General features: G+C 38.5%; 1 protein-coding gene across 2 annotated transcripts; it reads left to right on the forward strand.

Annotated features, from left to right (window-relative positions):
* The first annotated feature begins 1596 nt into the window (after window positions 1-1596).
* On the forward strand, window positions 1597-26507 carry CEP83 (centrosomal protein 83). Of its 2 annotated transcripts, XM_018080685.2 has the most exons (17): window positions 1597-1657; window positions 3214-3283; window positions 7602-7760; window positions 8127-8277; window positions 9450-9542; window positions 9841-9972; window positions 12380-12631; window positions 13354-13485; window positions 15926-16040; window positions 17495-17639; window positions 17774-17923; window positions 18593-18668; window positions 19776-19921; window positions 23642-23771; window positions 24604-24707; window positions 25336-25516; window positions 26203-26507. In XM_018080685.2, the coding sequence occupies exons 3-17, from the start codon at window positions 7612-7614 to the stop codon at window positions 26386-26388; spliced, it is 2142 nt and encodes a 713-aa protein (XP_017936174.1). In that variant the 5' UTR covers window positions 1597-1657; window positions 3214-3283; window positions 7602-7611; the 3' UTR covers window positions 26389-26507. The 2 variants fall into 2 exon arrangements, with proteins under 2 accessions (XP_017936174.1, XP_017936175.1); XM_018080686.2 differs by lacking the exon at window positions 3214-3283 and having other exon boundaries at window positions 1620-1657.
* Window positions 26508-27384: the final 877 nt, after the last annotated feature.

Genomic DNA, 27384 nt, shown 5'->3' on the forward strand with positions numbered 1-27384 from the left:
GGTTCCCCTCTTGATTATCTTTTGGCCTCTTCTCTCTCTGCTATGTCCATAAGCCCCACTCCCATTCCTATAAACCCTGCTTTCTATTCCTCCTTCCTTCAGTTTTTTCCTCCTTGTGCCCTTGAACTTGACTCTTCCTTTTTTTCTCTCTTTCCTTATACTCTGCAAGATTCCCAGGTCAAGCCCATCTGACTCACTACAGCAGCTCTACTTTTAAAGCAAGCAGAGGTAGGAGCAGGTTTTCAGCACTGCTGCTCACACTGCTATGAGACATGGAGAGAGATGGCCACTGTGACAATGAAGAGCATCATTACCACCTGCACTTCAAGATTGATGGCTATTGGGTGAGTAACTAGAATTACCTGACTCAGTGGGTCTTGGAAGGAAACAAGTACCCTTTTCTGATCAGTGTAAAAAAACATGGAGGCAAAAATAAAGTAACCATATTTCCACCATCTTGAGCCATCCTCTTAGCAAAAGATTCCAGATTGGAAATATTTACACAATAATTGTTCCATAAATTAGCTGGCAAGAGACACCCAACCCTGTCTGTTGATTTTAGATTTTGTAATTTTTTTGCTATGTCCGCAGAGTTCACAGTGAGTGACTTAGCATGTTTCTCATGTAAATTAATTGTTTTCCAATAGATCACAGCTATATAATTCTGATATGAACAAACACTAATAGAACCAAAGAAAGAATCTATGCAATTTACCACTCCCGCTGATGCAGCTGTACATGGGAGAAAGATTTCTATTTTACTATTTTACCTTAGTTAGCATTAATATTTGTAGAGCTGATAGTGAAAGAAAAATAAAATGAGCAAACTGAATACAGAAAATGAGAATGAGACTTCATAATACTTTTTAGAAAGATTTTTTTGCATTGTAAAGCTTAGAATTTAGAAGTATGACTTTTCATCGTTTACAACAAAATATGTTCTTAATAAAAATTAAATTTTACTTAATTGTAGTTTTCTGTAGTGCTATTTATTTCATTGTAGGGGTACATTGGTATAGATAGAACACTGCTGTTATTTCGTCTCCAACATGGCAACAAACACAATATACACATGAAATGGCACAGTGACATCAGTCTGCACAGTCAGGCTGACAGTGAAGCAAGCACTGAACTCTTCCCATTGTAGCTGTGGAAGTGACTGTAATGTGTTTTAGGCATTTTATTAACGGAGCTTACAACCACCCCTGGGGGAGCTGACTGCAGCTGTAATCTCCAATTGCTGGCAAACATGACATTTGGGGGTTGGTTGTTTTGGGGTTTTTTCCCCCACTTCTTCCTTGGGGATGTGTGTGTGTCATCAGCAATACCCACCTTCCAATATACTAATTGAAAGCAATTTTAATTCTTATTAAAGCATTGTTAACTTTATCAGGGGAACGTCAACACCGATCTGGACGTTCAACCTCCTGCTTCGCACAGACTTTAGAGCGAAATTGAGGATGTCTACGAGCAGATCGTGTTTAGAGTATTTCAGCCGCTCGTAGCAGCCGCTTTCTGACAGAAACCAGCGCCCGCGGAGCGCCTCAGCACTCCCCGCGCTGTGAGGGCCCAGCCCGCCATGACCCGTCTCCCCGGCAACGCTCCCAGGGTGCCCCGCGCCCCGCGGGCCCCCGGAGGGCGACGGCGCGGGCGGGAGGTGAGAGGCGCCATTTTTAAATCGCTCGGGCCGGCAGCGGCCCCACCCGGCGGGGTGTGAGGGGGGTCGGGGGCATCGCCGGAGGAGTCGGCGTGTGACTTGGGCGGGGGGACGGCCCGGGAAGTGAACGGGGGACCGGGGTGTGAGAGGGCGGCCGGGCTGTGAACGGGGAACCGGGCTGTGGGAGTGGAGCTCGGCTGTGAGAAGGCGACCGGGCTGTGGGAGTGAGGCCGGGCTGTGAGGGTGCGCCGGGCTGACCGAGGCCCTTCTACGTGCCCGGAGCTTTCCCTCGCGGCGAAGGGAGGCCCTTCGGCCTCTGCCCCGGCCCCGTGCTCCTCCCCGGCCGTTGGTCGCGGCGCAGCCGGAGCCGATCCCAGCCCGTCCCAGAGCGCCCTCGCCTGTGCCTGCTGTTCCGGCTGCTGGGAGCAGCCTGCTGCGGCCTCTGCGGGCTGGCCGTGGGCCGGGAGGTTCGGAGTCGCCCGGCGCAAGCCCGGAGCATAGTTCAGAGCCCGGTCGCTGCCAGGCTTTCCAGTCTTTGCGTTTGCCTACTTTCGTTTCCACCAGCGATCCTCAGCCACGGGCGGCTGGAGAGTAATGATTATTTTTCCTGGTGTGTGGCACCCCTGTTACCGTTGTACCTCTGGCCGAGCTGCTATGTCCATGAGTCCGGAAAATTACCAGTAAAAAGATCATGGTGACTTAAGCGACTCACTTGGCCTCTCACACGATCTTCATCCACATACTGTAGGGTGTATATAATCATGTTTCTGCCTACAGGAGGAGTGGTATACATACACTAACATGGAACCTGTGCCCTGCCTGCACATCTCGATTTTTAAGCCAATATGAAAGGGAACTGATTTTTCAGAAGAGTTTTGGTTGTGGACTATTGAACTATTTGCAAAAAGCAGCTGTCTCTGTGCCCGACTAGAACTTTGAATGAGATTATAGTGACCAAAAGTTTCTCATTTGTATTTGAAGGTTTCTTTTCATGAGAAAACAGTAGAAAACATACATAGCATGTGTAGACTGGCTGCTCTTGAGTACAGCTAGATTTACGAGCTGTAACTCACAACATTTCACTTTGATCAGTGAAGCTGCTGTCAAACTACCGAGTCTGACTTGGTAGTGTATGTGGCTAAAGCACAAATTTTAACCCTGAGTTAAGAGACAACCTTTTTCATTGTTTTTCACCTAACAAGTAATCTTTCTGTAGAATAAGACAGAAACTGAGAGGGTGGTACCATGTATGGGGATGGACACTGAAATAATGTATGATAAATTGTTGTTGAAATTTGTACCTTGAACAGTGTTGCGGAGGGAGTGATAGTAGTTTGCATGGGATTGATGTGTTCTGTAATGTAGAAGTCATACAGATGTTCTCCAAAAGTTCTTCACTTTGGTATGCCAAGGTGTTAAGTGTTTATTTTTCACTGGATTCTCTACAGTCGTATCTGAGCAATGTCTAGGTTATGAAATTTTCTGTAAAGAAGGTTTTCGTGTTTCTCATTGATGTTTTTACCTCCATATATATATATATGTATATCTTTCTTGAGGTGATTGCTTTGGCTACTCCAAGTTGCTGATGATGAATTAGTAGAATATGGATTGTTAAAGTAATACAAGGTAAGATATAATATTTCTCAAATTATATATAATTGGGGAGGGATTTTTTTTATACGCTTGATATTCATGGGAAATCTGATCTCTCATGAGTGGGTTGCATAGTTGTTTAAGATAGGATTTGTTTCACTTAACTTTAAATGTCTAAAATCTGGATATCTAGTCTAAGGCTGTGACTTTGTGAACATCTGAGCTCGTGGGGAGAAAGGCTTGCTCCTCCTCCTCCTGTCTGTTTACTGGGCTCTTTGTTCCTTTCCCCTAGCCAGTACCAGCTGCCTACTTTCACTGATGATGTAGCTTGCTGGATTTTTCCATGAGCTTGTGTGACTTGCTGACCTCACAGAAAAACTATTGACTGTTGTCTCCTTCTTTGAGTGTGTTGGCCTCTTGAGTTAAAACAGTTCATGGAAGGGTCTGATGAAGGACAAGTGTAGTAATGGGGATAAAGAAATGAGGAGTGGAACCTCCCATTCCCGGTGACAATGAGCTCTGGCGTCGGATTACATTTTTTCATGAGTTCATTATCTAGTCTTACTGTAGACTCTTGAGCAGGAATGAGAAGGGGGTGGTGTTTGAAGTAGCTTTCTGAGGCTGTGCTTTCTTTGAGTGTCTCACTCTTTCAGGTAAATAGTTTATTGCTTCACAAGACCTTGGCTGATTTTATTACAGAAAAAGAAAGAGCATAAAAAGAGATCTGAGGTTCTGACAGAAGCAGGCAGAGAGATTAGACCATACATTGTGTGAAACAGCTCTTTGATTTTCACAGATTTTACTAAAAATTTTAGTGCTTGAACAAAACATGGCACAAGGCTAATACTGTTAGTTTTTCATCAGTAGTTGCAAAATTATATTCATCGTATCATCTAACTGCAGAATAGTGTTCAACATGATAAATATAAGTGTAGCTGTGGTGTGGAAAGGAGAGCCATGAGTGAGATATGTATGGCACTCAGGTGAAATACATGCTGCAGTCATGTCATTTAGTTATGCAAGGTAAGTGAGAAGGAAACCTTGTTGTTGTAAACAAAATACCATAAAAAATTAATATAAAGAAATAAAATTATATTGATATCATAATATTTTTCTCTAAATGCAAGTATTCTCACTATTTTAAGAGCTTGTAGCAAACAAAAAGTTAAAACAAAAAAGCTGAAAAATCTTGTAAAAGAAGAAAAACCCTTTCATGATGTGTAGATATAAAGAGGAGAGATGTGAAGTAGGTTATTCAGCAATGTTTCTCTCTGTATGAAAATAAATAATTGGAGAAGAAAGGCAAAACAAAGGTGATTCTTGGAAGTGTAATTGAGTTACTTCACTTACCTGTTCTACGATAAGTATGCTATTTTACCTATAGATTGTGCATTTCCTAGCTTTCAGGATTCTCCACCAATACCTTTATATGTATACCTGTGGAAAATGATGGTAAGGTTTCATAGTATGAGTTCAGGGCAACTGTTAAAAGTTCAGTAGTGTGATAATATTTGGCAAATATGTAGGTATAGAATTAACTTTATATATGATGTGATTTTAGTTTCTTTAAAGATGTTTTATGGTTCTCTACTTGAACAGATCTCCAGGAGAGGAAGAAATGATAACAGTGTTCGTTTAAAGGATTTCTCAAAGATTATGGGTGCAGTTTTGTGTAATTTTGAAGATTATTTAAGGTCTGTTCACTGACTGTGAACAAGTACTGTAAGCCATTAGTGCAGCAGAAATTCTTATTGGTGATCTGCTTACAATATTTGTAGACCCAAATGGTGGGTCTATTGACAGTTCACTGCCAGAAATTATTTTATTATTTGGGAAAAAAAATCCCAAACCAAACAAATGAAAAAACTTTTTTATTTGTAAGATTGTGAATAGGTTAAATGTTACAAGTTGCTATCAGTGATTTCGAGGAAAGACCTCTCATGAAGTGATGAAATCTCTGCTTTTTCACAGTTGTCACCAGGAATGCAGGTCATGAAACTTGCCACTAGATGTCCCTGAAAGCCAGAATAGTTTTGTTTCCTTAAATACATACAGCTTAGGCTTTTGCAGTCTGAAACCATTATTTTGCAGACTACAATTATCTCCCTCTCTCGTCTCCTTTTTTCATGAAATGTTCGTGCATATGAACACGTGGCCAGGTGTGTGTCTTGCTTTGTAATTTGTGCACTTTTTGATAGAGGCAAAAGCTGTGAGGAGAAAAGGTACCTCTCACCTGCTTGGAATTGCGTACAGAAGGTTGCATTTCCGTTTATCTTTTGGCTGACATGCCCTCAGAAAATGTAGGATTTTTTTAGTGTCTTTGACTTTAGATCTGTTATACCACTTCAGAAATACTTCTTACTCAAGTAAGTGTCAGGATTCAGACCTGACTTTAAGTTCTGTGTTCCTAATTCTGAGCTTTGGCTTACAGTTTGATAGTTACATTTATTATCTCTAGCTTATGATTTGAGAGAGAGACAAGTATTATTGCCTGGATGTTGTTTAGTTTTTTTGTTGTTATTTTTTGGTTTGTTTTAACAGTGATAATGTTAACCATGTTGATGTGCTTAGAAATTCTTAGGGACATGCTGCCTTGGGTTTCCTCTGTGTATGAGAACTTTCTGTCCTCTCGTGTGATTTGTTGTCCTTTGCATCACTGTCCAGTTCTCCTCATACAGCTGTTGGTTTAACAATTGAAAACGTTTTTATCTCGAGTTTGGAAATTGCTGTTGTCCTTAGTTCTAAACAACCAACAAAATTCAGGAAGGAAAAATAGAGACTGGATTGATTAGGAGGTTCTTCAGAACTTATGTCATTAATGTTTGAAGTTGGTTGTGCATATAGGACAGTCATGGAGGATACTATTCTTTATTCTGATTTCTTCCTCTATTCTGATTTCTTCCTTTTCATTATCTCAGCAAATTTGGGTAAAGCAGAATACAAAGTTGCTTGTCTTGCTTTGCCTATACTAGTGTTCCAAGTGGTAGATTTTCTTCTGAGCTTTTCTAATCTTAGTGATGGAGGAAGGAAAAATGGGAAAGAAATGTTAAATATAAGACTTCCTTGACATTATCATGTCTTTTAGTGGAATGGGCACTGACATGTGATGTTTATTTTTCCATATGGAAGATAGATTTTCATCTTGCTTAGAGTTCAGGGGTTTATAAAATCAAATTTTGAGTGTTTAAGGTATAGATCCATGAAAGATTTGAAGAGTGGAATCGTAGAAAATTCAACTGTGCCTATAAAGAAGGTGAGGTATTGCAGTGATGCCAGAGTTTTAACACAGTTTCTGTTTGAGTTTTATTTTGTTCAAAGTTACACTCTGTACACTGCTGCCGTGGAGTTTTTAGGCATCAGTCGGCCATGGGAAAAGCTAAAATGGCAGAGTAGTTGGTTTCAAGGCTTTGTAACTTCCCTAAAATTCAGTTACAGTCCTCCCTCCCCCAGATCCTGTGGAAGTGTCAGTAATGTTCACATTAATAGGCGTTGCTTCTAACATCAAAAGGCACTAATGAGGTATATTAGGATACTTCCTCATTCCTCAGCAACTGTCGATTTGCAGCATTCCTCACACCAATCTGATATTGTCATGTTTCAGAAATTACTTTCTGGAAAGGTCACAAGAAACCACAAGATAAACTGAAAATGAGAAAGTGACATATAGCAATGAGATATTTCAGGACTGAACTGCAGGCAGGTGTCTCCCAGGCTGTCCCTGAAACCTTAACTCTTCTCCAGAGAGGGCTTCATAGGAATTCAGCAGAGAGAATTATCTGCTCTTCTTCCTGCAGAAAGGATGGTGTATGGAGGAGTACAACCTATTAGGATGTGACAACTTTGACTTTGATAAGTAGTAGGAAAAGCTGTATGTGCCTGATGTCTGTGGCCTCTGCTTGAACTCTGACTAACAAGGCATAATTAGGGCATTACTAGCATCATAGTTGGAGTCTCAGTGTATAGTGTAAGTAGAAATACCATTTCATGTAATCTGTCAGATAGAAGCGCTTGTGCTTGTTTTGTATTGACTCAAATGATCTCTGTGTTTAAGTTTATTCTGTGCCCTGGAAGGACTGTTACTTCTCAGGGAAGGCAGAATGAGCAGGCAAGAGCTGCACTTTCAGTAAAGGTTTCTAACCTGAGTTATGGCAGAACGAGGATTCTTCTGTACTTAAAGCAAAAGCAGTGTGTGAAACCTTTGAACTGTGAATGTACTTGAATGCTAAGTACGTACCTTTGTATTTGTTCAGGGGTCTTGATCTTCTGAGATGTCAGGAGAAAGAGTGGATTGTGTTGTAGATTAGTTATACATTAATTTTAATCTTGTCTTCTCCATACTCATTGTGAACAGTCATCATAAAATGGATGGTTTGGGCAGCCTCCTTCCTCCTGTGATTGGAAATGATGATCCAGATAATCCAGGAGAATTACTAAAACTTCTGATAGATGAAAAAATGCGAAGCGAACGCCATAAAGCAAATTATCAAATTTTAAAGGCAGAACATCAAAGGTACATCAGTTTAAACAAGTTTCTTCATCTAAACTATTAAAATGTGAAGCTAAATGTTGGAAGGGATTTATTTGTATGTGTTGTATGTTAGCTATTTCTGTATCTAGTGACAGATTTGACTGTTGTTCATATTAGAAAACTGACAATTCAAAATACCTTAAGTAACTTTAGACATTGCAGATTATGTTTTGGGAATACTTTTTATGCATGTAAATATGGGATAACTATTCAGTATATTACAGGAAGAGGATATTTGTAGCTTAGTTCTTATTTGGTGTTTGTGTGTTTGCTTCTGCATGTGAGGTTTTGAGTTTTAAGGTCTAATTTTAGAAGGTAAATATAAAGTAAATGTGTATTTTATTTCAGATTACAGGGCGATTATACCAAATCACAAGATGAAATAAAGCAGTTATTAGATGAAAAACAGGCTGCAAATGACAAAGTTCAGCAGCTTGTCACTGAATATCAAGAGCAGTTGCTGGGTAAATCGCAAGAGCTGGAAAAACTGAAGATACAGGTGAGATAATTTACTGGAAGGACATAATATGTATTTTTATCCTGTAATAGGGCCATGCATATTTTTTTGTTTGTGTAACATGTATATACCCAGTTTGGATGTATTTCAGGTGCCTTGAAATTCACCCAACACGAGTGGTTCTTCTTTAGTGTGTTGAAATTATTGTTTTCTTGTTTAACTGAATCTTTCAAATCCTGTTGTTAGGTGCTGTGTAAGACTCTCAATCTCCGTGCTTGCTCTCCTGTTAAGGAGAAAATCATCTGCCTTGGAGGGTAACTTAGGTGCCTAAACCTGGAAAAATAGATATTTGTTTCTCTTCATTATGACAGCTTTCTTCTTTCTTTCTATTTCTTAAAAAAAACCAAACCAAACAAAACCCCCTCAATATTTAAGACAACTTGGATGACACTTTATAGGTAACTGCTTGTTTCCTTAAAATAATGTAGGACATTGTAGGATCCCAGACTCTGAATGGAGGAGATGTGCCTCAGTACCATAAGTAGAACTAGTTTTCAGAGACTTAAGGGTACAGATAAGTGAAAGAAAAGTAGAATAAATTAGAATATGTCACAGATTATGGATGAAATGTCTTTTTATTAAGCACTGCTTCTTGGTAGATAGTTTGCTGTATGAACCACACCCAAGTAATTTTAACAAAAATACCATACAGCATGGAGCTTAAGGCAGGGAATCTTTCCTGATGTTCTTTTCATTCAAACTAGTACCCATGTATCTGTTGGAGAACACATATTTAATAAGTTTTACAAATAGTTGGTTTGGTATTGCTCATTTTGATTTTTTGGGGTTGGTTCACTTGCTGTTTAAGTTTTTCCAGATGCTAATTCTTTATCTTTTATGTGAGACCACTTTTCCTTCCCCTGCTTCCCCCTCAAAGGAGATAAATCTCTTGACAATTCAGCTTGACATTTGTATTGCTTCTACCAATAAACACTGACATTTTAAATGCTTCTGTTACCTTCCCAGAATATTTTTAGTTCACTAGTATATTTTTTTGCTTCTGTAGGTACTATTGAAATTTCCGTAGAAAAACATAGAAAATTAACCAGAATTCCTAAAATCATGTTTGAAATACTTTATTCCTTGCTGCTTGTCCTATCACAGTGTAAATAAATGAACATGACTAGTTATTTATGATACTTCTCTGTTTTAAGGTGCTAACTCCTCAAAAATTAGAACTGTTAAAAGCAAAAATACAGGAGGAATTGGAATCTCCTATGAGAGAACGTTATCAGAAGCTAGAAGATGTAAGTAGTAGAAAATTCAAGTAGTAAGTACTGGAGTTCTATTTCATTTAGAGTAGTGATCACCACTTTATAGTTGTTCCTAAAACCTTAGAAAATTAAAACTGGAAGGGGTGCAAGTATGCCATTCTTTGTCTGGTGCTGTTGTCCCAGGCAGGGAAGGCTGAAATTGTGGAAGAGGGAGAAGGAGGCATTCTGTTAATCAAATATAACTTATGAAGTGATAGAAACATTGCATGGACATTTCAAGGAAGTAAATCTGAAAATTTGATTTTTTTAAAATTTTTTTTGTCTTACTTAGGAAGTGGAAAAATACAGAACACTATATAACAAACTTCGTTACGAACATACTTTTCTGAAATCAGAATTTGAACATCAACAGGAAGAACATGCACGTACTTTAGAACAGAAGAAAATAAAATATGAGGCTGAGGTACATAGAACATTACAGTAGTATGGAAAGAAACTGATGACAAAGCTTCTTGAACATTATGGAACTGATGGTACTTGAAGAGTTGTCAGTTTGACACCATTTCATAGTGTTTGTTTCCATTCTCTTCATTCACAAAATACTTCTATGACTTGGTCTAAAGCTGCCTCTGTAGGTTTGTTCAGTTACGTGTTGCAGTTTCATTTGTGCTATTAAAAGTAAGAATAACTTGCCTTCTGGTAAATGACAGCCAGTAGGTTTGCTTAATGCTTTTTTTAATCTCCTTTGTGTTGGAATTTGAAATTAATGAGTTATCTGGGGAACCAATGTAAGGTTGGATTTTAAATTACTTATGTGACACCTAATCCAGGAAGATATTGTCGATAACAGATAAGGGTACATTTTGCCACGTACCTGTTATGATCCTAGGTTTAGATCATGACAGTGATAATCAGAAGGATACTGAAAACTTTGGTAGCTTTATTTCAGTTGTATTAACTCTTGAATAAACCATTATTCATTTGTTTCAGAATTGGACTCTCAGAAGTATATGTAGCTAAATAAATTGCCAGCATATTTATGTTTTAAATATATCCAGCAGTGTAAATGAGTGTTGCATATGTCATTTGCATATTCATCTAAGTATTTGTCTGGGAGCATATATTCTAAGATGCCAGATTTGAATGTATTACTCCAAACATCAGACACAAATCAAAGCAATCATCGCTTTCAAATTCAATCCCGGTTTGCAAATGCAATGCATTAAAAACAAAACAGTTGTCCTTCCTGGAGCTAAACCCACATGCTGCTTTGCAGCCTACCTCTCTCATGGGCTTCTTGAGGTTGTGCTAGTACTGCAGCTAATTAGCACACTTACACAGAACAAAACTACCTCGAGCCCAGGGCACAGTGTGGTCTGGTTTCTCTCCAAGCCTTTTTAACCTTCCATGTCATTTAGCACAAGGAGGCTATAAAAACATTCTCATTCTTAAATGATGGCTTGGGCATATCATGCAATAAGTCTTTGAATCTCCTCACAGAAGGCATTTGGAGGGCTTTTGCTGCAGAAATCGGCTTTGCTGCTTAGAGGATGCTGGTGCGACTTCTAAAGGGACTGTTGCAGATCAGAGTTTGGACTAGTCTCCAGATATCTCCTCTTACACACCTTACTTCATACTCTTTTGCCCCCAGTATTGCATTCAGTCCATGTAACTAATTTTGAAATACAACAATCTTTATATTTTATATTTTTGTTAGTTACTTTCTCCAGATTAGTTTGTATCGTTTGTACAGAAAGATTTTTTTTTGTGCTTTATTGTCTGACAGGGCCCAATCATGTTGCCTATCTTGAGTTATTAGCAGATTTCTGTTGTAGTTATAAAATGGTGGAATCATAATATAAGTTGAAATAGACTTCTTTCTAGTCCAAAATCCTGCTTAAAATATTGAAATGTAATGAGAAAAGTTGCTTAGGGCCGTGTCCAGTCAAGTCTTGAACATCTGCAAGGATGGAGATTTCACAATTTTTCTGGCCAAACTATTTTGGTATTTAACCATCTTCATGGTAAACTTTTTTGTTAATACCTAATTGGCATTTCACATGTTCCAGCCTGTACCTGTTGCCTCTCTTTCTATGCATCTCCTCCAAGCTGAAGAGGCATAGTTCTCTCAGCCTGTCCTTATATGTCATGTTCCCCAACACCCTGACCATCTTAGAGGCCACTGGATTTGATTCAGTTTGTCGCTTTCTTCATGTACTTGATGCTAACTCCAGATGCAGTCTTACCAGGACTGGGAGAGGGACAAAGAATCACTTCCCTGGATCTGCTAGCTATCCCTCTGCCAATCTGCCAGGATTCAATTGGTCATCTTTGCTGCAAGGGTACTCTGATGACTAATGTTCAGCTTGTTGTCCACTAGGACCCCCAGATCCTTTTCAATGGAACTGCTTCCTAGGCAGTTGCACTCAATCTGTGTAGTTGCACTGGGTTACTCCATCTCAGATGCATGACTTTCTCATCTTGTTGAAGAGGGTCTGGTCCATTCCACTCCTTCAGCCTGTCCAGATTCCTCTGAACAGCAGTTCTGCCTTCCAGTGTGTGGACCATTTCCCCCGTTTGGTGCCACACACAAGCTTGCTGAAACTGCCTCCATCCCATCATCCAGTGCCGTAATGAGGATATCAGTCAACATTGGACTCTCTAGTGATCTCAAAAAGAACCCACTAGTTACAGAGTCAGATGGTCTTGCTTTATTTTCCTACTCTAAGCAAGAAAACAAACACTAGTGTAATTTCTTAATATTTTAAATGTCCACTGCTGCTCTTCTCTGAATTGTCAACTGCTGTACTTGTTGCTACCTGACACTTAACCAATGTAAAAGCTTTATTTTTCTGATTAACAACTCTCAGATTGCAAGACTGGATAAAGATAAAGAAGAACTCCATAATCAGCTGCTTAGTATTGATCCCACAAAGGACAGTAAACGTGTGGAGGCACTCTCTAGAGAAAAGGCACAACTGTGTCAGAAATTAAAAGCCTTAGAAGCAGAAGTAGAAGAACTAAGAGCAGAAAGACACAATTGTGGTGTGCAAGCAGAAAGTGTTCAAAGAGTACAAGCACGACAGATAGCTGACATGCAGGCTGCAATGCGATGTCTAGAGGTAAGATTTCTTTTTTATTATTATTTTGCCCCCTTGTAGAATGTAGTGAGAATAACATTTGGCCTGATAGAACTGTCACTGAAGTCACGGATCATTTTGCCATTGACTCCATAATTTGAATTCATACATTTCAGATTTAAAATCAATTTATAAATATATTGGGAGTATTGGAAGTCATGTACTACCAGTTCAACTTTGGAAATCCTTCAACTGAGAGATTCTGTTGAATTATCTCCTTTCTAAACATGCAAGTGATATCCACATTTGCAGTCAGTAAGATGATCATGTCAGCACTTGCCAGTTGGCTGAATTTAGAAACCAATGCCAATATGTTAATAATCTTCTAGAGTAAATGTTTTATTCTTTTCAAAAATGTTACATGATGCTCCTCTATTTCTTTAATCCTTTCCTCATCTGTCATCTTGTTTGCCTGTGCCTCTTCTTTCTCCAACACATTACTGCAATTGTTTAGTTCTTGGCTGTTGCTCTCCCTTAAAGAAACTTTGTTATTGCTGGCCTGTTGTTCTCTTCCCAGGATTCCACTGTATTCCTCGTCTATGGTCCTCAGTGCTCCCGTCAGTTCTTGCTCTCTCTCTTGGTAGTGAGTCTTTTCCTCTAGGTTTCTTGCACAGTTGCAGGATACAGATAGATGGTTTACTTTTTACTACTATCGGTGCTGTAACCCTGCTCCAAAAATCTTACAAATACCTCCTTCATTCAAGGCAGAAAAGAAGTCTGCTGAACTGCAGGTCGATCGAATTGAGAAAGAACTGCAGACGAGTAATGAGCAGAACATTGTCTTAACTAGCAAACTTAACAAATGTGAACGAGAAGTCAGTTCCTTAGCTGCTAAAGTAAGTACTTTTATGGTATCTGAAATAATTTTTCCTATCCTGTTATGTTTAAGTTTTTCTGTTTATATTTTACACTAAGAATAAAGTAAAAATGTCTTCTGCTGTGACTTAAAATAGGTTTGGAATTTTCCCCTCAGTTTCAGTTGGAAGATACAGAATGTGTGACTTTACAGGAGAAACATCATACATAAAACTATCTCTAAAGATTAAGGTTATGTTCTTTTTATTTCATTTTCTAGGTCCTTTCCCTACTTTTCCTAAACAGAACAGGACTTGAAGAGAGGTCTTTATTTTCATGTTTTTAGTGCTTATGAAAACAGCCAGCCATTAGAGCTTTAAATTGAATTCCCCCCCCTTTTTTTTTTAATGGAGCTTCTGGAGATCTTAAAAAGTATTCTCTGAATGGGCTATGTTAGGTACAGGAAGCAAGCATTGGAATTACTTGTGGAGATTTAGGTTATATTAGAAGCAGGGTAGTCACATTAGCATAGCCTTTTTGTTGGGCTTGTGCCAGCACAGCTTGTAGAGAAACATTTTAATACAGGATTGCATCATACCATTTTAAGTAGACCATTGTCTTACAACATATTTGAGTAACTTAGTTGTTGAGTTGACACCAGATCTTAGAGGTTTAGTTCTATGATTGTATGCTTTTCCTTTTCCCTTTTTTTTTTTTTTTTGAGATCTGAGAGAAATTTCTAGAAAAATACTTTGGAAAAAAAAAAGATCAGAAGGCTTCAAGTTTAGGGAAAACCTGAAACTTCTTAAGAAACCTGACATCACTGTTTAATATTTCAGCATAATTTGGTTAGTGTGGATGCCACATTGAGGGTTTTATCTGGTTGCAGTGACTCCTCAGTTACACAGACAGATCCTTTATGCAATTTTACATGTGATTGTTTGAATAATTCAAACAAGGAAAGTAAAAACACTGGTAAACCTTTTGACCTTCAAGTGTTGTACAATACTTACATTGCTCTATGTAAATTTGAGTCAGGATACTAGACCTACTGAAGTAGTTACCTGGGTAAATACAAACTTTCTTCTGTCCCTTGTTCCCTCCTTTCTGGAGAGAATATTTGGTAATAATTTTTTATCGCATCTGTCAGTTCCTGGTAACAAGTTGAATCCCCTGTATTTTCTTACCTTTCTGGAGAGGCTTTAGGTAGTTCTGAAGTAACTGTAAAGCCACTAACTTTGAGCTTGTATATCTGGCTGAATACAGGATCATTTTACGTTCTCTGTTGACTTAAGGCTGTCCTGATTTTCTGAATATACTTTCCAAACACTAACATGCACTTTATATGGAATGGCAGTTAATTTTATCATGATATAATTAATAAAGATAGAATACAGGAAGAAAATTCTAACTTCAACCATAGTTGTTCTTTAACAATCTCAGATTTAATTCAAAACAGGCTTTACAGTGCACATTTATGAGTGCTAAGTATTTAATTTTGGTCTTTAATTAAAAAAAAAGTTCTAATTTGCCATGAGAATAGGCAAATAGCTGTACCACTATTTAAAGCCTCTCTATCTAATGTGTCATACTTGTCCCATGTGAATACTAAATAGGAGGGGAAAACTTTCGTTAAACATTTTTCAATCATCTATCAGAATATGTAGAAGATTGTTACAGTCTTTTCTTTTTGTATCAGCTGGTCTTCTCTGCTCACCTCCAGAATTAGGGCAAAATAAAATGTTCAGTGGTGTTTCTTGAAGGGAGGAAAGTAGAAACTAATTTCTAGAGTAACCTCCACCCACTTCTGCACCCCCCCAAACTTATTCCTGAGCACAGGTGCACGCGTTTGTCTCCCGGGTTTTGTGCCTTAAAAATGCCACCTTAAATCTTTGCAAGTTGCCCTGAAATGTTCTCAGCTTAGTATTTGAGCAACCAAATCCACCGTGTAGTTACTTAATAAGGTACTGTGTCATTCTTAACCTTTTGCCACTTGTATATGCTAGCAGGTTGTAATTACATTTGTCATTGTGAATGGATTTTCATTATAAGTCCTTTCCTCTAGATATTTAATTCTCATTGACCATGTAATTACTGTGTACCAATGCCTAAACTATAGAAAGTTTCCATGCAAGCACTAATTTTCTTTGATTTGATGTTCTTAAACCTCCTCCTTTATGAGGCATTTGATGTGTCTACAGAGAAGTATGTGATTTAAAATACACTTTAAAACTATGAAGACCTGGATTTTGAGAATGTAGTGTAGCACTCTGGGAGGTCAGGGGGACTATAAATAGTCACGAAATTGAAATTACTTAGGGGAGCAATTGATAATCGGGGTTTGGATATCACTCTTTTGTTTTACTTATGGAGATTAACTTTATTTTAGCTTGACTCTGAGGGATCTTTCATCAGAAGGGAAGTAAATATATACAAATTTAATATAGTTGATTTGGTGGTGTTTTTTTTTCTAATTCATAGGTAGAAGAACTTAAACATTCACATAAATTGGAATTAACAAATGTCAAACTGGAGGCAACAAGAACAAAGAGTGAGGTAGAAAGGGAGAAAAACAAGATTCAAAGCGAAATGGATGGTAAAGTGTGAAATTATTTTCTAACTATTTCTTTTGTAACTTCTAGTTACAATAATAAAATTATTTTTCCTCTGAAAACTCCCCAGCAGTCTTCACCTTCTGCTTCTGGTCTGGGTCATAGATCTGACAAATCATTTTGTATCTGAAGTAACTGTGTGGTTTCACTTGCTCTGTGAGGTTGAGAACAGTTACAGAACAATTTTGTGTTCATGTAAATTAGTGAATTTGTGTCACAATTTGAGTATAATCTGTTTTAAATCATGTGCTTCATGTGGTCATTTTTTCTATCATTGCTAAATTCTAGAGTCTTTCACACTCGGCTTGAAACTATAAGTCCCATAGGTCTTCAGTGGTTGGTTTGGGTTTTGATTCTGTGTCCATGGAATTGATACCAATTTGGTAAGACTGCCATGTGAAACAAAATGCAATTTCTAGCTCGTTCTTTGAAGGAAATAGGGAATGTTCTAAGCTACCTGATGCAGCTGAGTATGTTGGCAACTTCAAATAGCTTTCTGGAATGAAAAGGCCAAAACTTTCTAAAACTAGTTGTGTGTTGATGATTTAAATCACTACACAGCTTTAAAGAGAACTGTCCTCACTGATTTGCTGTAACTCCAAAACAGTACCTTTGTCTTCCTGAAATAGTTGTTTGTGTTTACTTGCTTTAATAGTAAGTTTGCTAAGAGCAACTGTAAGAAAGTGGTGTTCTCTGAATTGACAATGTACTTACAGTATATTGCAAACTAAAAATGTTGAGCCCTATGAAATATGAAACTAAATACAGACAAGTTTTAAGATAACCTGAACTTGCTGTGGAATTCAATGTGCATCACTGAATTAGTTAAATAACCAGGTGTCATTGCTAGGGCAAATTGGCCTATTTGCCAGTGAACACAGGTGTCTCAGTCACAAGATTTTAATTTGGATCATTTGTTCCTGCCTATAGAGTCATAGTTTCAGAATTGCCTCATTTGGTAGTATAAATGGATTAAAATGTGAAATTTGTTGTAGCCTGGTTACTATGGTTTCACTGGTACCCAGTTACTGTTTACTGTAAACTTTTCCAGAAAAAGAAAATCTTCTTGCATGACCTTTTCATATTGTGGAACACTTCTTTTTTTAAATCCAGAAACAACTGCTTAGTATAAATTGCTCTAGAGTTTAAATCTGTAATAATATTAAGTGATTAATTACTTTTGTATATGCAAATAATACACTCCCATAGACAGAGATTCCAGTATAAAGAGTACTTTTCAAAAGTTTTGAAATGTTGCTCTTACACTGAGAAAAGCCACATCTCTTCTGGTTTTCTTGTGTTTTGGTTTTTTCCCTTTCCCTGTTCATTCTATCTTATGAATTGTGATTTCTAGCTCCCTTTTATGAAGTTATAAAGTTATTTGAATCCTGGATTGTATCAGTAATGACATTTTAACTTTTTTTAATGTATAACGCAGGATTGCTGTCCGACAAGGAAATTCTTAAGGCAGCTGTTAAACGTCATAAAGTGCTTTTAGTAGAAAAGGATCGGGAGCTAATTCGTAAAGTGCAAGCTGCCAAAGAGGAAGGTTTTGACAATATTGCAGCCTTACAGAATGAAAAGTATGTTTGTTGATTTACTTCTCAACTTCTAAAAGAAGAGTGTTTTGAGTTACTTTTAAAAATGTCACTCTCAACAAGTAAACACTTCTGGCATTTTGTAATGATTCTTGTGTGCATGTTGAATAACATTGTAGGTTAGAACTTGAGAACAGATTAGCTCATCTAGAGAAGATGAAACTGGAAGAAGATACTTGGAGACAGTCTGAAAAGGATCAGTATGAAGAGAAACTACGTGCTGCACAGATGGCAGAAGAATCTAGCAAAAAGGAACTTCAGCGTTTGAGGTAGTGTGCCTTTTCTAATCTTAGCACGAATTTCTCATTTCCCCCCTTAATTTCTTTACAGTAGGCAGTATAAAAGTCTACTATTCATAGATACAGAAATCTTCATTATGAAATGTTCATTATAGCAGATTAAACAGAATTACCTTTTGCATTATGTAAAAAAGAGAGCCGAATTAAAAATGAACTGTTTAAAAAAATAAAATTTTTCATCCAATCCTTTAAAAATTATATAATTTCAATGAAAATTTTCAAGTCATAACTTTGCAATACATATTTGTTAAAGCTGGTTCCATGCTGGCTGCTGGCATAGATCCAGTGTTAGCATAAACCATTTCTCTTTCCACAAAGGCGCCATATCAGCAACTGGCAAGCTGGGACCCTAATATGATGTCTCTTCCAGTTGGTTATTATGGTCGTGAGGTAACTTAGGTTACTGTAGTTTTGTATGAAGGTTGTTATGATAAAATGAGCAAAAGTCATACTCCGAAAGCATACAAATCAATGTATTTTACTCCTGTGCAAATTCTAATAATTGATAAAAAAGTATTTTTAATCATTGTTTAGTTAAATATTTTTCAGCCTCTCAAATAATGCTATTTATTTGTCAGACTGATTTATGACATCTGTATTTTGATTAGATAAAAATAAGGTTATCTTACACAATTTTAGATTAAAAATTCAACAGCAAGCTATGCAGAGAAAAGAGCTGGAAGAATGGAAACGTGAAAGCACTGATCAGAAACAGGTAAGGTTTTATTGCATTGTAATTCTTATAGAGAAGTACATTCTTTCCTGTAGTTACCATGTCCTTGTGTTTGAAGACTAGATTGAATTTTTAAGGCTTTTTCTTTTCCTGAGGAACAAAATGCGTACTGTGGATATTTAAAAGGAGATGTGTTCAGAAATAAATTATGTTTTCCTGGACCTCTATAAATGAATTACAGCTTTTTGCTTCATGTGTTTTGTGGGTACCAGGGATTTCAAAGCTGAATGTTTATAGACTGCTATATTGAATATGGTTATGCACTATTTTAACTGGAGATTCAGTTTCCATGGAGACTTAAAGTGTTTCTAGGTAATGCTTTGCATTTACACTGCATCTCTCATCTGAGGTTCTTCAAGTGCTTAACAGATGTTTCATAAATGAACAAACTAGTGTAAAGAGGTATATTTCTATTGCAGAGTCAATTGATGAGAGTGTTGAAAATAAAACCTAATTTTTTTAACTCCTGCTTGCCCGTGATATTATTTAGTAGGTAACAATAGCTGTGCATCAAAGTACTCTGCAAGCTGTGTGCACTTGAAGTTCAAGGCAATTGTTTTTCTCCTCCAGAAATCAGAAATTGGGGTATCTAAGTTTCCATGTGGGGGAGGAAAAGGAAAGGGAAATAATTTCTATATGGGGGCTGCAGAGGTTGGATTTTTCAAGCTCTGTGCTTCCTTATTTTTGTGAACTGGTTGGTACAAGTCACTGCTGGTTGTAACACATTGTTTCATGAGAGCCTGGGTAGCTCCACAGCGCTGCTACTAAATGTTGTGTGGTCCTCTATCTCTGTTCTGCCCTGGGGCTTAATGTTGAAATTCTGAAGTTCTGGGGGTCATGTCATTGACTGAAGAGTCCTGCCTCACTTCCTCATTTTAAGTATAATAGAAAACCTTCTTTGTCTAGAAGTGATTTACTGTAAAGTTTCTGGAGAGACTGCTGAGCAAGGAGAAAAGGGACAAGTAAAATAGGCTAATGAAAAGCTAAAGCTAGTTGCTGTTTCCATTTTGCACTGTCTCAGTATCTCAAAATGAATTGCCAGTTATTTGTATATCTTCTCAAATGGAAAAAATTCTCTTTTTTTGATAGCAAATCTACAACATGGAACTCCAGCTTGCCTCACTTTCTCAATCAGAAAAGGATTTGCTGGAGTCTAATGAGAAGTTGAAGGAAAGAATAGAAAGACTGAAACAAGAATGTCAACAGGCAGAGAAAGCTCAACTGGAAAGAGAGAAGTACTTTTTTTCTTTTGGCTTTACTTTTTATGTTGCTTGTGTTCCTCTCATGTAGATTATCCAGAATTTACAGTGCATAGTTAAGTAAAGTCAGAAAGTGAAAATTAACAGGAAATATTGGACAGTTGTAAAAAATGGCTATATGTTCTGTTGTACAGTATGAATGAAAACTTTGCTCATGGTAACTTCAAAAACAGGAGTTCGTTTCCATTCATGTCTGTTAAAATTATTGATTAGTGGAGATAAACTGCTTGTATAAAATGAAATTCTACTTATACTGAAGGGAATGTCAGACTTCTATAAATGGATCTAGAGTTTCTGGCACAATTCTTTTAAGAGTGTTTAAGCAGCGAGGGTGAAAAAAAGCATTCAAGCATTGTACTATGCTTTGATAATGTTTCAGGGACCCAGTCAGTAGATACAAGTATATACTTCTTTTCACCTCCCACTGATATGAGGTAAATAAAAGCTTATTGGATATCTTCTAGTTCCTCTCATCAACATTAAAAATAATCACTTTCATTTTTTGCACAAGCTTGGCCACATAACATCAAAATATGATAATAAATGCTGATGGGAGCTGAATCTTGTTCAGATTCCATATAGCAATGAACACTTTCCTGGAATTAGAAGATTAATTTGCAGTTAGCCTGAAATGGTGTAGTGGATTGACCCTGGCTGGATGTCAGGTACCCACTAAAGTTGCTCTCACTCCCCTCTGCAACTGGACAGAGGAGGGAAAGTATAACAAAGAGTTCATGAGTTGAGATAAGGACTGAGAGGGATCCCTTACTGATCACCATCACAGGCAAAACAGACTCAAAGTGAGGATACTAATTAAATTTATTACTGACAGAATCAGAGCAGGAGAATGAGAAGTAAAATAAATCTTAAAAATACCGTGCCCCCATCTCTCCCTCCTTTCAAATTCTACCTCTTCCCCCCCAGCGGCGCAGGGGGATGAGGAATGGGGGGTTACAGCCAGTTGTTGTTTCTGCCACCAGTCAGGGAGAGGAGTCCTTCCCCTGCTCCCATGGGGTCCCTCCCACAGGAGACAGTCCTTCACGAACCTCTCCAGCCTGAGTCCATCCCATGGGCAACAGTTCTTCACAAACTGTTCCAGTGCAGATCACTTTTCCATGGAGTGCAGTCCTTCAGGCACAGGCTGCTCCAGCATGGATCCCCCACCGGGCCACAAGTCCTATCAGGAGAACCTGCTCCAGCATGGGCTCCTCTCCCATGGTCCATGGTCCTCCATGAGCCACAGGAGCACAGCTGCTCCACTACGGTCTGCACCATGTGCAGGACCACCAGGGACTCAGCTCTGGTGCCTGGAGCACCTCCTCCCCCCCTTCTGCCCTGTCCTTGGTGTCTGTGTTGTTGTTCACATGTTCTCACTCCGCTCTCCTCTGGCTGCAATTTTTATCTGCACAATAACTTTCTTTCTGTCTTAAATATTATATTTAAAATGTTATAGAGTCATTACTATAATTCCTGATTGGCCTGGCCTTGGCCAGTGGCAGGTCTGTCCTGGAGCTGGCTGGTATTGCCTCTACCAGACATGGGAGAAGCTTCCAGCAGCTTCTCACAGAATTCACTCCTGTAGCCTCTCTGCTACCAAAACCTGGCCACAGAAATCCAATACAAATGGCTCTTCAGAATTTCCTAGCCTAATAACCAAATACATGTCTAACTTGTACTGGATTATTGCGTGGTGGGTTTTTTAAAAAGCCAGTGTCCCAGATTAAATACAAAACTTCCAAAGGGTATAATGTGGCATTTTTTTGTTTTAACATCTCTTTTGTTATGATTTGGTACTGTAATTGCTTTGTTGTCGTTAGTTTAACTACTGCTTTTCGGTTTAACATTTGTAGATACTGTTGCATTTGGACTGGAGAGTATGTTCAGTTGTCAGTGGCATGTTAAATACTTTGGATGTATTTAGGGAGGTGTATTCACATGCTGTGTGAGATTGTTGCTGTTATTTGAGTGAGACTGCTGTTGTCATTTACATAGGCTGAACCACAGGCTAGTCAAGACTAGGTTTTCCTGGGAAGGCAGTGGAAGGAAGGAACTTGTCAGTTCTCAGAGATCGTCGTACAAGTTTGTAGGTAAATGGGGGATGCACCAAGCCTGATACTGCAGAAATGAAGCAGCTTTGCAGCCTACACAGCCTATGTGTAAGCCCTGCAGGTCTGTCCCATTGCTACACTGGGAGCCTTGGGACATGTTTCCATCCTTTTTATGAACCTGTGGGTGATAGGACATCCTTCCTCAGTTCAGTAATTCTTATGAGTTTGAACTCCAAGAGTTAAGTTGCACCAAAGAAAGAGGAAGTGAAATAGGGACCAAAAGATAAGAAAGCACAAGATAAAAAGTTCAGATAAATAAAATAATACCAGTTGAGCATTGAGCATAAGTAGGCAAAGCAGCTGTGTGCCTGGCTGTGTCAGTCTTAGGCTTGTGAAATGAGAAAAAAAGCTGAAGGCAAACTCTGAGAGTGATACAGATCAGAGATGAACTCAAACAGGCACTTATTAAGCATTTCAGAAACAATGTTAGTGGCATTTGAAAAACAAACCAAACAAAAAAACCACCCTAAAAAACACTCCCAAAAAACTCCATACCCAACTCATGACATTTTTAACTGCTGCCTCAACTGAAATCCTTTTACTGCCAAGCAGTGCTTGTCAAAAGTGCTTTGGTTCCTGGGAACTAGTACTTTACAGTCATCAGTGAGGTACAAGCCACAATGGATCTACTAAAAGAGCTGTGACAGTTACCATGGGGGCCAGGACCCTGGTTTCAACATGAGTGGGTGATGCCTAAGATTTCTACTGTGGGGAAGGGAAAGGTCATTTGATGAGAAACTTACGGAGATTCATTCAGAGTCCCTGTAGGGAAACTGCATCAGCCCAGGACTAGAGTGGTATGGATGCACTGATACCAAGCTTTTGCCTTCTTAAAAGCTGCTGCATAGAATCTCAACATTTGATTTTATTCTTTAAGAGTCATGTAATTAAATTTGCAGTTAGTTCTTGTCTGCTTCGACTCACAATGCAGATAGCCCAAACAAACAAGGCAGCAGAGAGAAACTGGCTCCTTTCCTATCCACTGCTAGAGAACACAACCTAATTTTAGTATGTTTTAACCATGCAAAGATCTAAGCAGGTTACATATGCCATTGGTGGTGTGTGTTCAGCTGGAATGTTGTCTAGAAACCATACTGGTGGGAGCTTCTGTTGAGCTGGTGTTTGTTCTGGTCAGGAGCACGCTCTAGTCAAGTCTTTTACTAAGACACAGGAGACTCCATAGGGCAGCACGCTGTTCTCCCAAACTGAGGAGATAGTTGTCAGCTCTTCTAGCAACTGATGTTTGGCATAGGTGTCTACTCTTGTGTTCCAGTGTGATTGTTTGACCTGAATTTAGGAATTTTCTATGGGTGGTTTGGTAGCATGCCAACAATTAGCTAGTTTATTAGAATCACTTTTCAGAATTTGCCTCATGGTTGAACAAAACCTAAGATAATGTTAATGTGCAGGTTCAAATGTTGTTAGTCACAATTAGATTGTTAGCATAATCAAATTTAAATCAGATCCTTCAAGTATATAAAGGTAAGAGTTGTGAAAAGATGTGTCTATTTTAAGCATCTTAAAGCATTAACTGAACGTACTGCTTTGTTTGTATAACCTCCTAATCTTTTAACCTGATTTTTCGAAGGATTTTAGAATGCCAGCGTATGGAATGGCTGCAGGAGAAGCGTACACTTACTCAGTGCATCACAGACCATGAAGAGAAATATAACCAGCTGAGGAACAAGCTGTGTCGAGCTGCTGTTGCTCAGAAAAAGGCATGTGGTCTCTTCCTTTATGAATGATCTAACTTAGGAAAATTTCAGCTTTAAGTTGGCCAGCTAGAATTGTTTCAATGTTAAAGTTTATTTGCAGTCTACTTAATAACTAAATATATTGGGTTCTTTAAACCAGCATAGAGATAGGTTGAAGTGGCATGTAAAAGTATACTACAGCCAACAACCTCCTTATAATGCCATCAAAGATTTTGTGAGGCTTTCTTTGCACATACAGGTGTGTATTTATGGTTATTTAAGAGGTGGACCCCTTGATTAGGGAGGATGATGTTTCAGATGTTTCTTGATGAAATATTAAAATTTTATCTCTTCTAAACTTGCTTTTTCTGAAATAATTTGAAAGGAAAGGCAGATTAATTGTTTATAAAAGCTCAGGATTAATTAACAGTGTTATACTTTGAACATATACAGGTTATAAAACCTACCAGTAGCTTTTATGGCTGTAAAAAGTTAAGGTCAACACGAGCAAAAAAAAGTTAAAAGAAGGAAGCATACTTTCCTGGTCATGTTTATACTTATTTATATATGGTCATTTCAAGAATGAGCTTTGTAATTATCAAATACAGCTGGTGTTTGTTAGTACGGTTGGTCACTAACCAACAAGTCACCAGCAGTTGTGCATACTTCAGTTGCAGGTTGCATTTGTTTCCCATCATGGGAATCCAAGCCCCTTCAAACAACACAGCTCCTCTTCTTAAGGAAGAAAAATCCTATAAAGTGTCACAGCTTGAAACTATGTACACTGTAGATTTAATTTTTACAGGATTTAATCTATCAAGGTATTACTTAGCTGTTTCAAATGTCTGTTTGACAGAGAAAGACTCTCAATGACAATAAACAAAGGAGGATGCGTGAAAAAATAGAACTTTTGGAAGCCAAGATGGAAGAACTAGAAAAACAAAATCAGATGTTAATTAGGTAATTAACTTTGCTTTTTCTTAGCTTGAAAATTTATATATGTCCAAAATCTGACTTATAAATTGAAGTGGTTTTGAAGATTTGTCACCTACTTTAATAACCAGAGTCAAGTTTAATGGCCTATTCATCACTAGAATTGTTTGAATAGATTCTGTTTAGGATGGGCAGCTTGTAAGACAACTGCAGGGCTGTGTCTTTGGGAAGAAAGAGAGGAGAAATACCTGGTTGACACACTTGCAGGAATCCCTTCAAAAGAAGGAAGTGAAAAAGACTTCAGAATTGCAAGAGGGACAGACTCTTGCAATTCTCCTCTTTGAAAGATAAAGTCCTGGTTTTTTCTCTTCATTGAGCACCTATGGAGGACTTGATTTGAATAGTTAATTTATTGTGGCTCCTGTGGTTCAATTCTGTGAATGGTATTAAAACCTTAATTTATTCTATGTAAATTCTAATCTAAAATACAGCAGATAGCCTAATATGTAGAGGGATTTTTAGACAGACATGCAGTACCTTCCAGTTCTTCTGGTATATTGGGATAGGTAGTAAACAGCAGAGCACTCATGGAGAGGTATGCTGCTGTGTTGGGATAACAAAGATTTTGAGCAATAAGAAATCTCTCATTTCCTAGGCAGAATGTTTCCTCTGAAGAATATGCACGCCTCCAGAAGAGACTAAAGGACTTGCAACGTCGGCACAATGAATTCCGGAGCATAATTCTGAACCCTAACATACCATCACTCAATCCACTTGGGATAATGCCATCGTCTGCCCTGCCTCCTGGGTCTGAAGTGTCCTTCCCTCTTCTTCAGGTGCTGATATATTACAAGTTGTGAAAACAGTACAACAAAAGAGGGTACTAGAACAGTCCTTCTTTACAGACCTTAGTCTTAAGGAAAGAGTATTTTATCTTTGAACAGAAGAAGGAAACTTTGAGATATCTAGAGATGTTCCCTTCCTTGCAATAGGAAGGAGTGCTTGAAAGACAAAGGATATGCTACAGAATGTAACAAACAGGCAGTTTTAACCCAGTTCTACATACTTTGTCCTTCTCCTGAGAGGGTTTAAGTGGCTCCTTCTGAGAAAGAAATACCACAGTGTTATTCTCACACCATGGTTTCATTATTACAAAACAGTATTGCTGCTCTTGATTTCTTATGGGGTTAAAAGTCTTATACTGAGTTTCTGAGGGTGAAAATCTCTCTGGCTGAGGTTGATCAGGTTGACTTCACAGATTCTTGGTTACTGAGACCTCAGGTTTGTGTGCTCTTTCATCTGAGAGGAGGAACAGTTGCAGCTGTATTTCTTGCTCATGCTGTTTATCATGAATGTCAGAATAATACCCACAAAACACTGATGAGTAAAATTTAACAAATAAGGATATTTTGGACTTCACTGTTTTTATTTTCATTAAAGAAATAAATTATTGCTCGTTTTGATCCTCTGTAGGTGTGCAAAATGTAATAGTGCCACTTTCCTTTTTTTTTTTTTCCCCAAGGAGGAGCAGCATCAAAGAGAGCTTTCCCTGCTTCGCAAGAGGTTGGAAGAACTAGAAACCAGACAGAGAAAACAGCTGGAAGATCTTGGACCACCTAGAGAGCGGCTAATGGGGGATGCATACAGGGACTTGGCAAGAAACAAGATCACTGGAGAAAGTGAAGCACAAAGTGAGGACTCTAAATAAATCTGCAACTCTCCTTGCTCTTAACTTGCAATAACTTATCCTTTGTATGTGCATTTAATATTTTGCCAAAAACATGCCTGTATGTGCCTGAATAGAAGCAAATATACTCTGCATAGTTACCCCTTTGTGGCTCAACTTGTTTAACTATTCAGACTAAGGTCAAAAATACTTTTTACCACTGGGAATCATAAAAAGATACGCTTTATATCTAGGGTTGCCATCCCTGAAGGGGACGCTCCCTGAATTCGAGTTACCAGTGCTGCGATATTTGGCATTGCAAGGTTTTTGGGCTCAGTATTGGGATTCAATTGCAGACAGTTTGTTCCTGATCAACTGGACTTCCCACTTCTCTCAAATTCCTGATCTTCTGGGTGAGTGTAGAGGCAGTAAATTCCCTCCCACTGTAAGCAAACATGTTTAAGGATGGCTTGTTGAAGCTGATTAGCCACAAGTCTGTTGGACCTGATGATGGGCATCCCAGGGTCCTGAGGGAACGGGCTGATGTTGTTGCCAAGCCACTCTCCATCATATTTTAAAAGTCATGGCACTCAGGCAAAGGCCTCAGTGACTGGAAAAAAAGAAACATTGCTCCTGCTTTTTAAAAGGGAGAAAGGATGATCCATGTGACTACAGACTGGTGAGCCTCACCTCTGTGCTTGGGAAGACCACGGAGCAGATCCTCCTAGAAGATGTGCTAAGGCACATAAAAGACAAGGAGGTGATCCAAGGCATCCAGCACGGCTTTACCAAGGGCAAATGGTGCCTGACCAATCTGGTACCCTTCTGTGGTGGAGTGATGGCAATGGCCAACAAGGGAAGACCGTCCCACATGACATCCTTATCTCCAGACTGGAAAGACATGGATGGGCTATTGAGTGGGTAAGAACTGGCTGGATGGGTGCAGCCAGAGAGCTGTGGTCAGTGGCTCTGTGTCTGGGTAGAGGATGGTCATGAGTGGTGTCCCTCTGGGTTGCTGTTACCATCTTTAACAATGCT

This window comes from Manacus vitellinus, unplaced genomic scaffold (assembly GCF_001715985.3).
Source record: "Manacus vitellinus isolate BGI_N305 unplaced genomic scaffold, ASM171598v3 scaffold_5_pilon, whole genome shotgun sequence".
NCBI classification, from domain to species: Eukaryota; Metazoa; Chordata; class Aves; order Passeriformes; family Pipridae; genus Manacus; species Manacus vitellinus.

Bases quoted from the DNA above. Each gene is read 5' to 3' on its own strand.
- CEP83 (XM_018080685.2), top strand. From the start codon at position 7,612: ATGGATGGTTTGGGCAGCCTCCTTCCTCCTGTGATTGGAAATGATGAT. The intron at 9,543-9,840 runs GTAAGTAGTAGA...TGTCTTACTTAG, and splicing joins GTTATCAGAAGCTAGAAGAT to GAAGTGGAAAAATACAGAAC. The intron at 13,486-15,925 runs GTAAGTACTTTT...TCTAATTCATAG, and splicing joins TCAGTTCCTTAGCTGCTAAA to GTAGAAGAACTTAAACATTC.